Here is a 13,533-nt window from a genome sequence, read left to right as displayed (position 1 = left end):
CAGCTTTCACTTTAGCTTAGTGCCCCTGTTCTCTCTTTAAATTTTACATCATACGAGATCTACTGCCCCTGTGGGAAAACATCCCGTGTTTTATGCAGGCAATTGCAGGAAAGCAAATCAGAGGTCTGGTCTTTTCTCAGATGCTCTCCTAATTCCCTGCAGACCTGGAGGTGCATCTCCTTGACCACCTTGGGATAAGGACACAGTGTAGATCTACTCCTTCAATTAATTGAGTTAGAAGATGATTTTGCTGTTTACATGACTGTATTCAGGAAGAGCAATGTTGCCACTGTCAGGAACGGCTCTATTATCAATCAATCAATCAGTCAGTCATCTATCTAGCTAAAGTTGCTTATATTTCAGTTAATGCAAGCCATATAGATACATTGTAGAAAATGTGTGAATTGCAGAAAAAGTATAAAGAAGGGATTAGAAAATCACTCATACCTTTACTACCCAGAGACATTATCGCTGACATTTTAGAGACAAATATGTGCATTCTAAGGAGCTGTTGAATGGTCTCTGGGACCATCACTTAACTTGTCAACTGTGAGTTATTTTTATGACATACATAAAGGGTCACATTTTACCGATTCCTAGTCAATACTGCTAGTTTGCTGATAATGGATTCTATTTTTCATTCTAACGAGAAGATAAGTTGATAAAGACTGGAAGCAAGCAGGCATGAATTCTAATCTCAGCCATGCCACCTACAAGCTGTTTGACCTTGGACAGATTGCTAACTTTCTCTAGCTCTGGACTTGTAGTTGCCATTCACATGAAGACAAATACAGCGTGCCTAGCACTGAGTTGAGCACCAAGCAGCTCAGCAAATGCGGTAGCTAATGCTTATTGCCCTCTTCTGATGGTACTCCAGAAAGTTGGAGTGTTAAAAATACCCTTTAGTTCTGAGCAGCTTGTTGTAGGCTCCCTGTTGAGTGAACATCATGCAGTTAATTCTAATGGTTTGTCTTGCTAATGAGGGGAAGTTGTATTATTGGTTTAAATGAAGCAAGTAAAAGAGATGGCTGAGCGTTGGTACTGTGCACACCCACAGCATACTGAGGACAGATAATAAGTGCTCTCACCACACACACCAGTGTGAGTGCTCGCCCTCTCCCTGCCTTCCAGCAGGACTTTTGGGTGACAGAGTGGTGGCCAGCACCAGCTACTGAGGACGTTGTTAGCATGCCACCTGTTGACTAGAGATTCCTGCAGATGGGGTATGATTGAGCCAGGGGTGTAGGAACTTCCTAGCTATCCCTGTCCAGCAGTTGTGGATTTGGACGTAAAATACCCTCCCAGGTCCCCACTGTTCTCAGGGCTGACTGCACATGAGAGTGACCCACAAGACTAAAACCCAAGGACTCTGTGCCACAGAACCCTTCTGGGGTTTGGGTCCCGGCAAAGGGATGTATGTTGTCAGACTCCCTGGGGGACCCTGGTGGCAGTGAGGATGGGGGCGCAGTGTCCTCAGGCTGCCACATGGCCAGTTTGCATTTGGGTAAGACACGACAGGATGGGCCACTCACAGCTTGCTGCTTCAGAATTCAGAAATGTGGAAAGTGTGCTGAAGCTCTCTCAGTCTCTGTTCCCTGAAGTCTCCCAAACCCCAGATGTTTATGTCTTATCCAGGCAGGAGCTTTTTCACATGCAGAAGGAATTCCTGAAGGAGCGGACCCGATGCCGAGCCCTGGAGGAGGAGCTGGAGAACCCCATGAACGTGCACCGGTGGAGGAAGCTTGAGGTGAGCGGGGCAGAGCACCCTTCCCCTCCCTGCGTCTCCTCTCCTACTCCATTCCAGGCTTCTCCCCTGTAGCTCAGCGGGACGCGCCTTTAACTCTGACTATGCAAGTTCCCACCAGAACTGAAGACTAGGTCACATGTAAATTGGGTCACTCCGGGACCAGTTGGTTCGCTTGAGGTTTGCTTACCAAGTTTTTTGGGAAAGAAGAAAAACCTCCTCTGCTGAAAAAGAAAGAGTCATGAATTGGCTTCACCAGTGGACATTTATTTTCTTATTTGTGGTCTACCACTTACCCTGTGGCAGCCTGTTAGTCTTGGATAGTTAATTGCCGTTAGCTGCATTGGCGACCGGCATCTTAACTATCTTTCAATTTGTCTTTGCACGTTTTTATTTCTCTCAGCAAATATGTCTCCATGCAGCCATTTCGAGGACTCCTGTCATATTAGCCCGTCTCATTTCTCTTAGGACGTGGGGACACAGCCAGAGTCCCCTTGGTGGGTGTGGGTAAGCGACTTCATGTTACATTTCGTGGCTTCTTGATAGACCTTACCACCAGAACGGCAAATAGCAGTGAGGCCAAGCCCTACTTGTTCACAGACGAGAAGGCCCTCTCCTGCAGCTGTACCTAGCAACCTCGGTGTCCAGGGCGCCTTTACAGAATGAGCAGTGAGGGTGTTGAGCGATAGAGTCCATGCTGCTGGAAGATCAGGGTCGGGGAGATCAGTCAAGCAGGCTTGTGTGTTCCATTTTTCTCCTTTTAATGAAGAAGGCATTAAGGCTAATGCATCATAAATTGTTTTGTAAACACGAGGCCGGAGTTCCAGCACCTCGCAGTCCTGCCAAGTGAATGGTGTGTGCCAAGAATAGTCCCAGTGTATGGGCAATGAAATCTCCCTCTCTACCCCCGCATTCCTCTTCAGATAAAATGAGTGCGTGGTTCCCTCATCCAAAGATCTCTCTGGGGAAGTAGAGCTGAAGGTTTTAAGTCCATTCACCATCACATTAGTTTATTCTATGTGTTTCCAAGCAGATCTTTAAACTCTCCAACTCCGTCTCAATTTCTGTTTTAAAAAATTAGAAAATACGTACTCTGGGAAGCAGTTGAAAATATTTAGTTACTAGATTAATTTAAAATGTCAGGACAGTTCACAGTGAAGCTTTGGCTCAAAGTGTGGACAGCAGATCATCAGTTTATAAGTGTAGCCCTTGTTCGCATTGTACAGATAACTTTTGGAGGAACATCAGAGCTTCATGGGTTGGTAGCTCCATTCCAAATTCCACGGCCCTGTTCAGCCGCCAGTTATTATGTTTGCAGACGTGGGTGTCCTCGGGACCTTCCACGTCATGGACTGTAATGAACCTCCTTGTTGGCATGACCAAAGGGGAATCCAAAGGTTGAGTGAGTTAGGGATTCTGGCTCATTCCTACGGAGTCAGCAGGCTGGGAGGAAAACCTCCAGAGCATCATAAACAGGCACCAGAGCTCTGGGGCCAAGCTTATCTTGGTCTCCAATTCAACTCCTATCCTTACGAATTTTGGCAAATGGCCTAAATACTATGAGCCTCAGTTGTCTTATCTCTAAGGAGGGAGGTCTAATACTATCTTACGAGGCTGTTGTGCAGCCAAGATATGATTTTATATGAAGAACGCTCAGCATAGCAAATGGAAAGGGGCAAAAAATTAGGGTCACACACAGCAGTTATAACAATAATTACTATTGTTCACCTTGCATTCATGAGCTAACGAAGGGCAGATATAAGAATTCAGGCAATCTATAGTCTGCTGTTTGGAGGGACAGATATCATTGTCCTGTCTGTTACACTTTTCTCTTTTGGCTCTAATTCTATCTGTGTTGGGTCTTCAGGTTTGAAATAGATTTTAATGAAACAGTACTTATTTTACATAGGAACTTCAGGGCTTTGAAGCTGATGAGATCTCAGCTGTTTGTTGTTATCATTGCTTTTCTCCTTGGACAGGCCAGTGACCCCAGTTCCTTTGAGCTGATACAGAAAATCCAGGCCCTGCAGAAGCGGCTCATCAGCAAGACAGAAGAGGTGGTAGAGAAAGAGCTGCTCCTCCAGGTAACTCTTTCCTGTTCTGCGTCCCAGTGGCCAGCTTCCCCAGGACTGTTCTTAGGGGGGTTTGCCAGTGTCCATGTCCCACACTGAACTGTAGATGGCGACAACGACTCACACATAGAAAACAAACACTGCCTGATTAATTGGGCTTTTCTTCCAGGATCACGGGTATTTCGAGAATTCTGGAAAATTAAGTTCAAAGCTAGACTTAAATGCAATCCGGTAATGTGAGTGTGTTCCTCACTCTTTTTTACAGCTTTATTTGTCAGATTCTTTGACATTCTTTTGTTCATATCTTCATATAATGGGAAATGCTGTGATTTTGATTTTGAAGATAAGCTTTCACGTACAGCGCAAAAGATCTGTCCACAGAAAGATCTGTGTGAGAGAAGTGGAAAGATGTCTTTGAGAATTCTATGCAGTGAGGTTTTCTGGAGCACTTGAGCCTGTATCTTTTGTCAAAGGTATTGTGACATTGCTATTCCCCATCTTCTTCATGCTCCTCCTCCTCCTCCTCCTCCTGCTCCTCCATCACTTGCTGCATCCAGATCCCGCCAGATGGAGGCTTCCCCTACCTTTTCTCATTTTCTCTTCACAGTCAGGGTGCGGTGGGTATTGTCACCCACAATTGATAGGTGAGGAAGTTGTGTCCCAGGAATTTAAGAATAAGATAAGAAAGCAGCTTGCAGGTTAGATGGCTTGGGCTGAAATCCTGCCTCTGCCAATTTCTAGCAATCTGAATGTAATTTCTCTGTATCTTGAGGGTCTTAATTTGTATTTTGGGACAAGAACAGACCTGCGAAAAGGAGTGTTATGAGCACTACAAGATCTTAGCAAAATATTACTAAGTTCATGTGGCTTCTGATTCCAGAGCCCATAACCGTAACTGCAGGCTCACCATTAGAAGGAGTAGGAACTTCTACACATGTGCAAGTGGGCTTTGGCCTCGTCTTTTTCATATTTGACCTTAAAAATTTTCCCTAAAGTTGGGTGTACTGTAAATAGCATTCCTGAGCATGACCAGCTGAGCAGCCAACAGGGACTTATTTTCCTCTGCTCTTGTGGATGGGCTCTGTGGGTGAAAGGGCAGACTTTGAAGTTGGGAAAACCTGATTTTGAATCAGTTCAACACTTGCTGATAATTACAGGATTTGGGGAGAATTACACACATTTTTCACACCTCAGTGTACCTTTCTCCCACTTCCTTTGTAAGATACTGTGGTCAGAACACACAACTTGGAAGCCCTGTTGTACAGACAATGAGCTTGTGGGCATGGGGAGCTGACTGTCCAGAGCCTGAGCTGCGTGCCCACCAGTGCCAGCCACAGAGCACTGCTCCAAGGCCACGCAGCAGGAAAGGGCAGGCTTGGAATCAGCCAGGAAGTCAGCTCCAGAGCCCACATTTTCTACCAGTTCACTACCCTGTCTCATCTGTTGCCATCACTTTGTAAGTTTCGTGGTTTGTCAAAACTCTTTATGGTGTATTTGTATTTCGTTGGCTGCTATGACGATTCTCCTTCCTCTTTGCTGTTCTTAAGATTGATGTTGTTTATTAGTCTTTGTTCTTCATTTCTTTTTTATTCTTTCCTTCCTTCTTTTCTTTCCTTTTAATTTTTTTGGTGCTGGGGTTGAACTCAGGGCCTCCTACACGCTAGGCAGGTGCTAAATCACTGAGCAGCATTGAGCCCCTTATTTTCTAATGTGAACATTTGAGGCTATAAAACATCTTTCAAGTAATTTCTTTAGTTCTTTCCCACAGGTTTTGATATATGGAATTTTCATTTAGTTCTAAATATTTTTGTTTTAAGAACGATTCCTCCTTTGAAAAGCAAGTCTTAAAAAGATCCACTATTTAGGGCTGGGGATTTAGCTCACTGGTTCTGCCACCTGCCCCACAAGCTCAAGGGAGTTCAAAGAGGACATAACCCAAAACAGTGGAACTAACATACCGACTAACCAATGTAGACATAGGAGAAACATAGAAAATTGGAAGAGCTTATCAAAATGATTCAAAGCATGCATGAAAAATTTACCAGAGATGCAGACTCCATGCCAAACAGAAATCCTGAAGATAAAATATTCTATAGAATTCATAAACAGCAATTGTGAAGATAGAGTTTCAGAGATTGAGGAAAAAAAATGAAAATTCATAATGAATTACTTAGAGAAGACTTAAAAATAACAAGAGGACAAGAAAAATTCGTCCAACACTTACCAGATGACGCAAAGAAGACTAAGCTAAGGCTATTTGGAGTTAGAGGGAAAGTAGAAGACAGCATAGATGAAACTAAAAAAGTCTGTTTACAGAACTAATAGTAGTAAAACCTCCAACGAGGAGGAATTATACAGGACACCAAGTAACTGCGATAAAAGAAGCTTCCCATAACACATCATACTCAAAATCCCTGATGTTCAACAAAAAGACAGAATCTTAAAAGCTGTCAGAGAAAAGCAAAAAAATCACACAGAAAGGTAAACCCATTAGGATTACAGCAGACTGTGCAACACAGACTTTAAAGGCCAGGGGAACTTAGAGTGAAGTGTGTCAAGCCCTAAAAGTAAACAACTTTCAACCCAGACTAATACATCCTGCAAAACTAGGTTTCAGAATTGATGGAGAAATAAAGACATTCCATGACAAAGAGCACCATAAGAAATTTATGACCACCAAAGCAGCACTCCAAAAAATTCTCAAGATGTCCTAGAAAGAGACATTGAGCAACAAAGCCAAAAAGATCAGGTGGAACAGGTACATCAAGCAGTGCAAGTAGTTAAATAGAAAAGTCAACAGAAAAAGAACCCGACAACAGTAATACATCTAAGCCTTCCAGTAATAACTCAGTGTAAATGGCCTCAACTCCCCAGTTAAAAGACACAGATTAGCAGATTGAATCAAAAAACAGAAGCCAGCAGTTGAATGTATTCAAGAAAGTCATTTAATCCAGAAAGAAATTCAGAGACTAAAAATCAAAGAATGGAGAGCCATATTTCATGCACTAGGGCTCTGAAAGCAAGCGTGGGCAGCAATTTTATTCTCATACAAAGTAAACTTCAAGCTAATACCGATAAAAAAGGTAAAGAAAATCACTCCACATTGGTTCAGGGAACAATTCAACAGGAAGAGATACCGACCAACCAGCTCACTGATTTTATATTTTTTTGGTCTCAGTTTCATTAATTTCTGATCTGATCTTTATAATGTCCTTTCTTCTACTGAGTTTGAATTGTTCTTGTTTTTCTCGGACTTTGAGGTGCATTGTTAAGTTATTATTTTAGTTTGTTCTGTTTTTGTGATGTGGGCATTTACAGTTATAAATGTCCCACTTAGGACTGCTTTTATGATGTCCCGTAAGTTTTGGCATGTTTTAGTGGCTTCATCACTTTGTTCTAGAAACTGTGTTACTTCTTCCTCAATTCTTCTATAACTCATTGTTTAAGAGTGTATTGTTTAGTTTTCATGTATTTTCATATTTCTGTGTTTTCTTTTGTTGTTGATTTATAGTTTCGTTGTGCTAAGTTCTGATAACATGAATGGTATAATTTCAATTCTTTTACATTTACTTAAGCTTGCTTATTAACAGTGTGTGGTCTATTTTGCATAAAATTCCATGTGTTGCTGTGAAGAATTTGTGTTCTGTTGTTGGGTGGAACACTTTAAATATCTACTGAGTCCATTGGTTCAAAGGTTTTGTTCAACTCTGGTATTTCTTGTTGATCTTTGGTTTAGTCAGTCTATCTGTCTAGTGGGGTATTGAGGTCCCCCACTATAATGGTGTTTATCTTTATCTGGTCTATTAGGAAAAGTAATACTTTTCTTATGAATTTGGGTGCATCATTGGTGCATATGTTAATAATTGTTATTTTTTCCTATTAGATTGTTCCCTTAATCAATATACAGTGACCTTCTTTGCCTCTTTGGATCAATTTTGGCTTAAAACCCATTTCGTCTGAATATAGGATAGGGGCCCTGCTTTTTTTTCCTTATGTTTCTTGTATACAGAACACTTAATTTTGTTTCTTCATCCGTTATTCCAGTCTGTGTCTTTTCATTGGGAAACTGAGACCATTCACATTGAGATTATTACTTATAGGTGCTGACTTATCCCTGCCATTTCCTTATTTTCCTGTTACTAATTCCCTGTCTTTTTCTTCTGCTTAACTGCTCACCCTACCTGGTATATGCACTATATTAGACCTTTTGTCATTGATAATTTTACTGCCTCTTTCTCAGATATCCTTCACAATTTTTTGGAGTGCTGGTTAGGTGGTCATGAATTTCTTTAGATGCTCTTTATCATGAAAATATCTTATTTATCCATTGATTTTGAAAGATAGTTTATCAGGATATATCAGCCTGGGTCGGAAATTGTTTGCTTTTAGTGGCTGAAACACTTCACTCCAGTGTCTCCTGGCCTTTGAGAACTGTGTTGAGAAGTCTGCTGTAATTCTACTGGGTTTAACTTTGTGAGTGATTCATCTTTTTTCTCGCCATTTTTAAGATTCTGTTCTTGTGTTAGACACCTGAGATTTTCAGGATGTTTTGTGAAGATGTTCTTTTCTTTTTTTTCCCTTATTTTTATTGGTAGATTTTAGGTATAAAATATAGTTACATTCATCACTGGGATCTTGTACTGTTATGTGATGTATCTTGGTTTTTATTTTTTCCCCATTTGCCTGGCCTCCCTTCACCCCCTCCACCCTTCCCTATTTACAAAGACTTTGTTTCCATTTTTTCCTTTTCTCTCATTTTTCCTGTTTCCTTTGTACATTTGCCCCATCCCCTACACCTTTATACCGTTTTTTCTTATTACACATATCAATTATACATTTTGATCCTTATTTATACTTTTATACTATATTTATACTATAGTTTATCACACCAGAGATACTATTAAGTATTTACATGTGTGCCCTACTAGTTTCACTTAAGAGTAAGTCCTCAATGTGCATCCACTTAGCTATAAATGTCTCTAGTTTCTCGTTCTTTATCGCTGAGTAGTACTCCATCTTAAAAAAAAACACAAAAGATGTTCTTTTCTGATGTGGCTATTTAGGGTCCTGTATATTAAATTTGTTTCCCTTATTTGGAAAGTTTTCTGCTATTATTCAGTAAAAAATGACAACAAACAAAACAAACAATAGAAGTCCAAACCTAAATATTCTCCCCTCAAAAAAAAAAAAAAAAAAAAAAAAAAAAAAAAAGAAAAAGAAAGGCAAACTAATAAACTAAGAGAGAAAGAAGAAAGAAAAATTCTTCTGGAACCCATAGTTCTGTGGTAGTGTCCAAGTCAGAGCCCCAGACTGCCGGGTAACCCTGCCAAGTCTACGGTAGGATCAGTGCTGGGTGTGGGGCTGATCTTGGTCTCCAGATGTGCAGCTTGTGGCCAGTCTTCAGCAGCTGCTTTTTGGACAGCCTACCCATATCTCCTTATGCTATTTCTTCCTGCATTGCTCTCCCAGTTGCTTTGGTGCCCTCAGACAGAGTAACCTGAGGCTGCTCCCAGTCGCTTGTACAGTTGGCCCCTCCCAGACCTTGCACAGCCTGCTGTGTTCCACACTGCTAGCTCCTCTCATGCACTGCCCTCCTTGTCCTGCAGCCATGGCCCCAGGCTGCTCACACTGCTGGTTGCAAGTGCACCTGTGGTCCAAGGCCCTCTCTTGCACCAGTTCTAGGGCAGGAGAGGTAGCATTGTTCTGATCGCCACCCTCAATGCCACTGCCAGTCCCTAAGCTTGTTGTGAGAGGTTCCATTTAGCTACTGTGGCACACAACAGAATAAACAAACAAACAACAACAAATAAAACCCTGTTGTCCAGTCAGGGAGAGAGCAGCTTCCTGGTCACTCTGCTGTGTGTGCTGGTGGAATTTGTTGCAGTGCCCTCTGCAGGAAAGCAAAAGGGGTGAGGGCCCTTATACCCCAGATCTGCCCTGTGTGGATTGCTTTTGGCACACATTTGCAGTCTCTCTGTGTGTAGGGAACTTCCCAGGAATGGCGGCTCCTGCTCCAGGTGCCGGCAGTGGACTTAGGGGCAGCCCCGTGGGCTGGATCATTGTGTTATAAAGTCCTGTGCCTGTGTTTTGTTTGACCTACAAGTCTGCTATTTCAGATTGATTTTGGCATCAGGATGGGATGTGTGTCCCTCCCTTCCTGCCGGTTACCTGTGTTTTTAGTTGATTTTCTCTGAGTAGCTCCAGCGTGGCACCTCCTCTATTCACCCATGTTGAATTCCCCCTCCCATTGGTCACTTCTGCTGTTCATACTTCTGATGGAAATTTTAATTCCCTGAATTTCTGTTTGGAACCCTTTTCTGTGTTGGTCATTCATGTTTGGCATCATTTATTTACCTCTGCTAGCTTTTTATTATTGTCTTCTATAGACTCCTTGATCATTTTATTTATTTGACCCAGTATCTGCTCATTTATGTCTTCTGTGAACTTGTCAATGCCTTATTGATCTGTCTTGTTATCTCCCATGACATTGTTTTAAATAATTTCAGTGTCTGGCTTTTGATTTCCTCCCCTTTGATGTCCCATGGGTGAGCATTGGGGGAATTGGGAAGTTTTGGAGGTATTTTGTTGGCCTTTCTTCTCATGTTTTTGTTTTTGTGTTGAGGCTTGGGGGTTGATTGTAGCAGAAAGCTTTGTTTCTAATGTGGACCCCTCTTGTCAGTGATTTCCTGTGGGCCAAACTACTGACCTTTGCTTCTTTCCTGGGATCTGATCACCCCTGTCTAGTGGGATGGGAGGTTGCAGTTTGTTTGGCTCAGGAATAACTTTCCAGGAATGGGCCCAGTATTAGTAATGATCCCGAGACAGTTTTTATAGAGTGGTACCTTGGTTTATGAACTTTATTTGTTTTATGATTGGGGGAAGATGGCTGTGTTTGTGTTTGTGTAGGGAAGGTGGCTGTGGTCACATTTGTCACCTGATGTGGAGTTTGTGGATAGAAGCCAAATTTTGCCAAACACTTTTATTTGCCAACGAAATTGTTTGCCAACAGAAGGGTTTGTGAACCAGGGTATTACTACCTCAGCATTCCAATCAAACCAATTAATAGCAATGCCTAGGTCACTTTGGTTGTAGTAAAACACATTAAGTACAGCATCAAATAGAATCTAAGTATTCATAAACCCTAAGGGCCGATTATGTACTACCTTTAACCACGGAAAAGAGATTCTATAATTATAGTATGAAAATATTCACCTACTCTTGACCTTCAGTAAATATCACTAAATGGGACAATTTTCCCTTTACTAACACCAGAGCAGTACTCAACAGCAATAGCCTAAAATTAATTAGATATCTAGAATTTCATAAAGCGTCGTAGTCATAAAGGTAGAATTTGGTTTTGGAGAATGAGTAAAATCAAAATTTGAAAAATTACTCTGTGGGATAGGAGAAGGAGGAGAGAAAAGTGAGATGGGGCTCTTACTGAGGAGTAAAGAGAAATGAACAGTGCCAGAGAGCAGCTGTTAGAAAGAACACATGAGAACAACGAGAAAAAAAGGATAACAGCAAAACATGAGCTAAAAGAGATATAAGAAGGAAGAGAAAATAAAGCTGAAAGAGGAACAGAGAAAAGGAGAGCAAAGAAACTAAAAGGGGAAAAAGGAAGAAAACCTTCCATGCCCCCCAAAATCCAAAGAAGGCAAGATAAAAATAATACAAAATAGAAAAAAATAAAAAAAGATTGAGTCCGAGAAAAATTGCCTGTGCTCCTGAATGAGGGGTTTCTTTCAATATTTGCAGTCTTGGTATCCAGCCAGTTGCAATTTTCTCTGCCTAGCCTTAGGGTCTATGTTTTGTTGTTTTGTTTTCTACTGGGGATCAAACTTGGACCTTGTGCTTGCAAGGCAGATGGAGGACCACTGAGCTAAATCCCCAGCCCTTAGGGCCTATGGGTTTTTGAGGTGCCTTCCCTTCACCAGAAATCCGTCTGTCTGTTCTTCCCAGACTAATTGCAGTGCAAGTGAAAGTGTGTCCTTGTTTCCACTGGCAGATGAGAAGTGCGATTGTCTTCTGGGCTCCCAGTGGACTGTTAGACTTGATACTAGATTTAATGCTGACAGTCTTGGGGTCAGGTTGCTCCCTTCCCTCCCTGGGCATTGTCCTCATCCAAGATCAGGTCAGTCGTCTAGTCCACACCTCTACTAGGTCAAGGAGAAGCAAAACATAGAGCCAGCTTGGAGTGGTGCATGGCCTTCCCTCGGGGTGTGTGTGTGTGTGTGTGTGTGTGTGTGTGTGTATGTATGTGCGCGTGTGCACGTTGGATGTCTGGCATTCCTGCCTGTGGGGCACCATCCTGACCGGCTTGCTTGTTCATGTGAGGGGAGTGTCATGCATCTAATGTCGGCTGCTTCCTTGCATGGGCGGGGAGTCACCTTGCTTCCTGTAGGATCTACTTTCTTTTGGAAGGTGGTGTCTAGTGTGGGCCTGCTGGCTCAAGTCGGGCTAGATTCCAGGTTATTTAGTCTGATATAAGTCCATTAAAGAAATGTCTTATTCTAATCCCTAGAAATGAAGACAGTGATAGTATGTACCGATAGATGTTTTGATTTGAGACAAGGTCTTGCTGTGTAGCCCAGTGTGTCCATTAATCTTGATCCTCAACTTGACTGGAGACTCCAGGAGAGGTGCATGGATTGGGAGGGCACTCGCCTCACCCACGAGTTACCCATCAATGAGTTCATGAGTGAATGGGTCACGTGAGAGCTGATCAGAGGGAATGGAGCACAGTGGGCGTGACCTTGGGGACTACATCAGGTCCCTGGCCCCTTCCTCACTGGCTCTTTCCAACCTACTCTGCTTCCCAGCTGCCATGAATTAGCAGCTTTCCTTTACCATGCCTTTCTGCAATAATGTTTGTGTCTTTGACCCTATAAACCATAGACTAATACTTCTGAAACCATAAGCCTTTAATCTGAGGGTGTCAGACATGTGTCCCATCAATAGGAAAGCTTTACCAATACATCTAGGCTGGAATGGAACTCAAGATGTTTCTGCCTCAGCTTTCTGAGTGCTAGAACACAGGCAAGCACTACTATACCTGGCTCTACCCATAGAATCAAGTGTGTTAACGCACACAGAGATTTAGAAGAGTGTTCTGTTGTCATTAACATTGCTATTATTGACATTACTCTTATTATGATTAACAGTGTAGTTTCTAAGTGTTTTTCAGGCCTTCAAAGTTTATTACCCTATTTTACTCCTCCCTGATTGTCTAAATTCCTTTCCTAATTACTGGAACAGAATACCCAGTGCCTGAGACTAAAGGGAAAAGAGTTTATTTTGGCTCACAGTTCGTGGAGGTTTCAGGGCATAGGCAGCTGACGCTAAGGACCACGTGACACAGAGGCACCACAGTGGGAAAAGCGGAGTTAAGAGGGGGCAGGAAGGGAGACAGACACTTCCAGCCCATGCCCACAGTGAAGAAGCCCTCTTCTGACCGGGCTCTGCTTGGCAAGATCACATTTAGCTGTAGGCTCATCGGTGGACCCGTCCTTATCTGAGTGTCCCTCCCCTGTGCTCCAGTCACTTCCCGCAAGCTCTGCCTGTGGGCACATGAAGCTCTTGGCTGGACATCTAGATAGGACCACAGCATCAGCAATTCCTCATCCAGCACTTTGGTTTTTAATTTCTGGGTGATTAGGCTGCCCTACGCCTGCCCGCTACGCCAGCCTCATTATTTTGGCAAAGCCCTAGTTGCTT

At 42.5% G+C, this 13,533-nt stretch overlaps 1 protein-coding gene across 1 annotated transcript in view; it reads left to right on the top strand.

The window, feature by feature from the left end:
• Cfap58 (cilia and flagella associated protein 58) overlaps nucleotides 1-13,533 on the top strand; it is a 119,742-nt gene that overhangs the window by 42,216 nt on the left and 63,993 nt on the right. Inside the window, exons 14-15 of the mRNA XM_010626490.2 lie at nucleotides 1,636-1,747; nucleotides 3,724-3,828. Coding sequence (XP_010624792.1) covers nucleotides 1,636-1,747; nucleotides 3,724-3,828 — 217 coding nt within the window. The remainder of the gene's footprint in view (nucleotides 1-1,635; nucleotides 1,748-3,723; nucleotides 3,829-13,533) is intronic.

This window comes from Fukomys damarensis, unplaced genomic scaffold (assembly GCF_012274545.1).
Source record: "Fukomys damarensis isolate Sample0158 unplaced genomic scaffold, DMR_v1.0_HiC HiC_scaffold_8, whole genome shotgun sequence".
NCBI lineage: Eukaryota > Metazoa > Chordata > Mammalia > Rodentia > Bathyergidae > Fukomys > Fukomys damarensis.
Note: the sequence above shows the minus strand (reverse complement) of the source record. Positions and strands in the feature narration are given on the sequence as shown.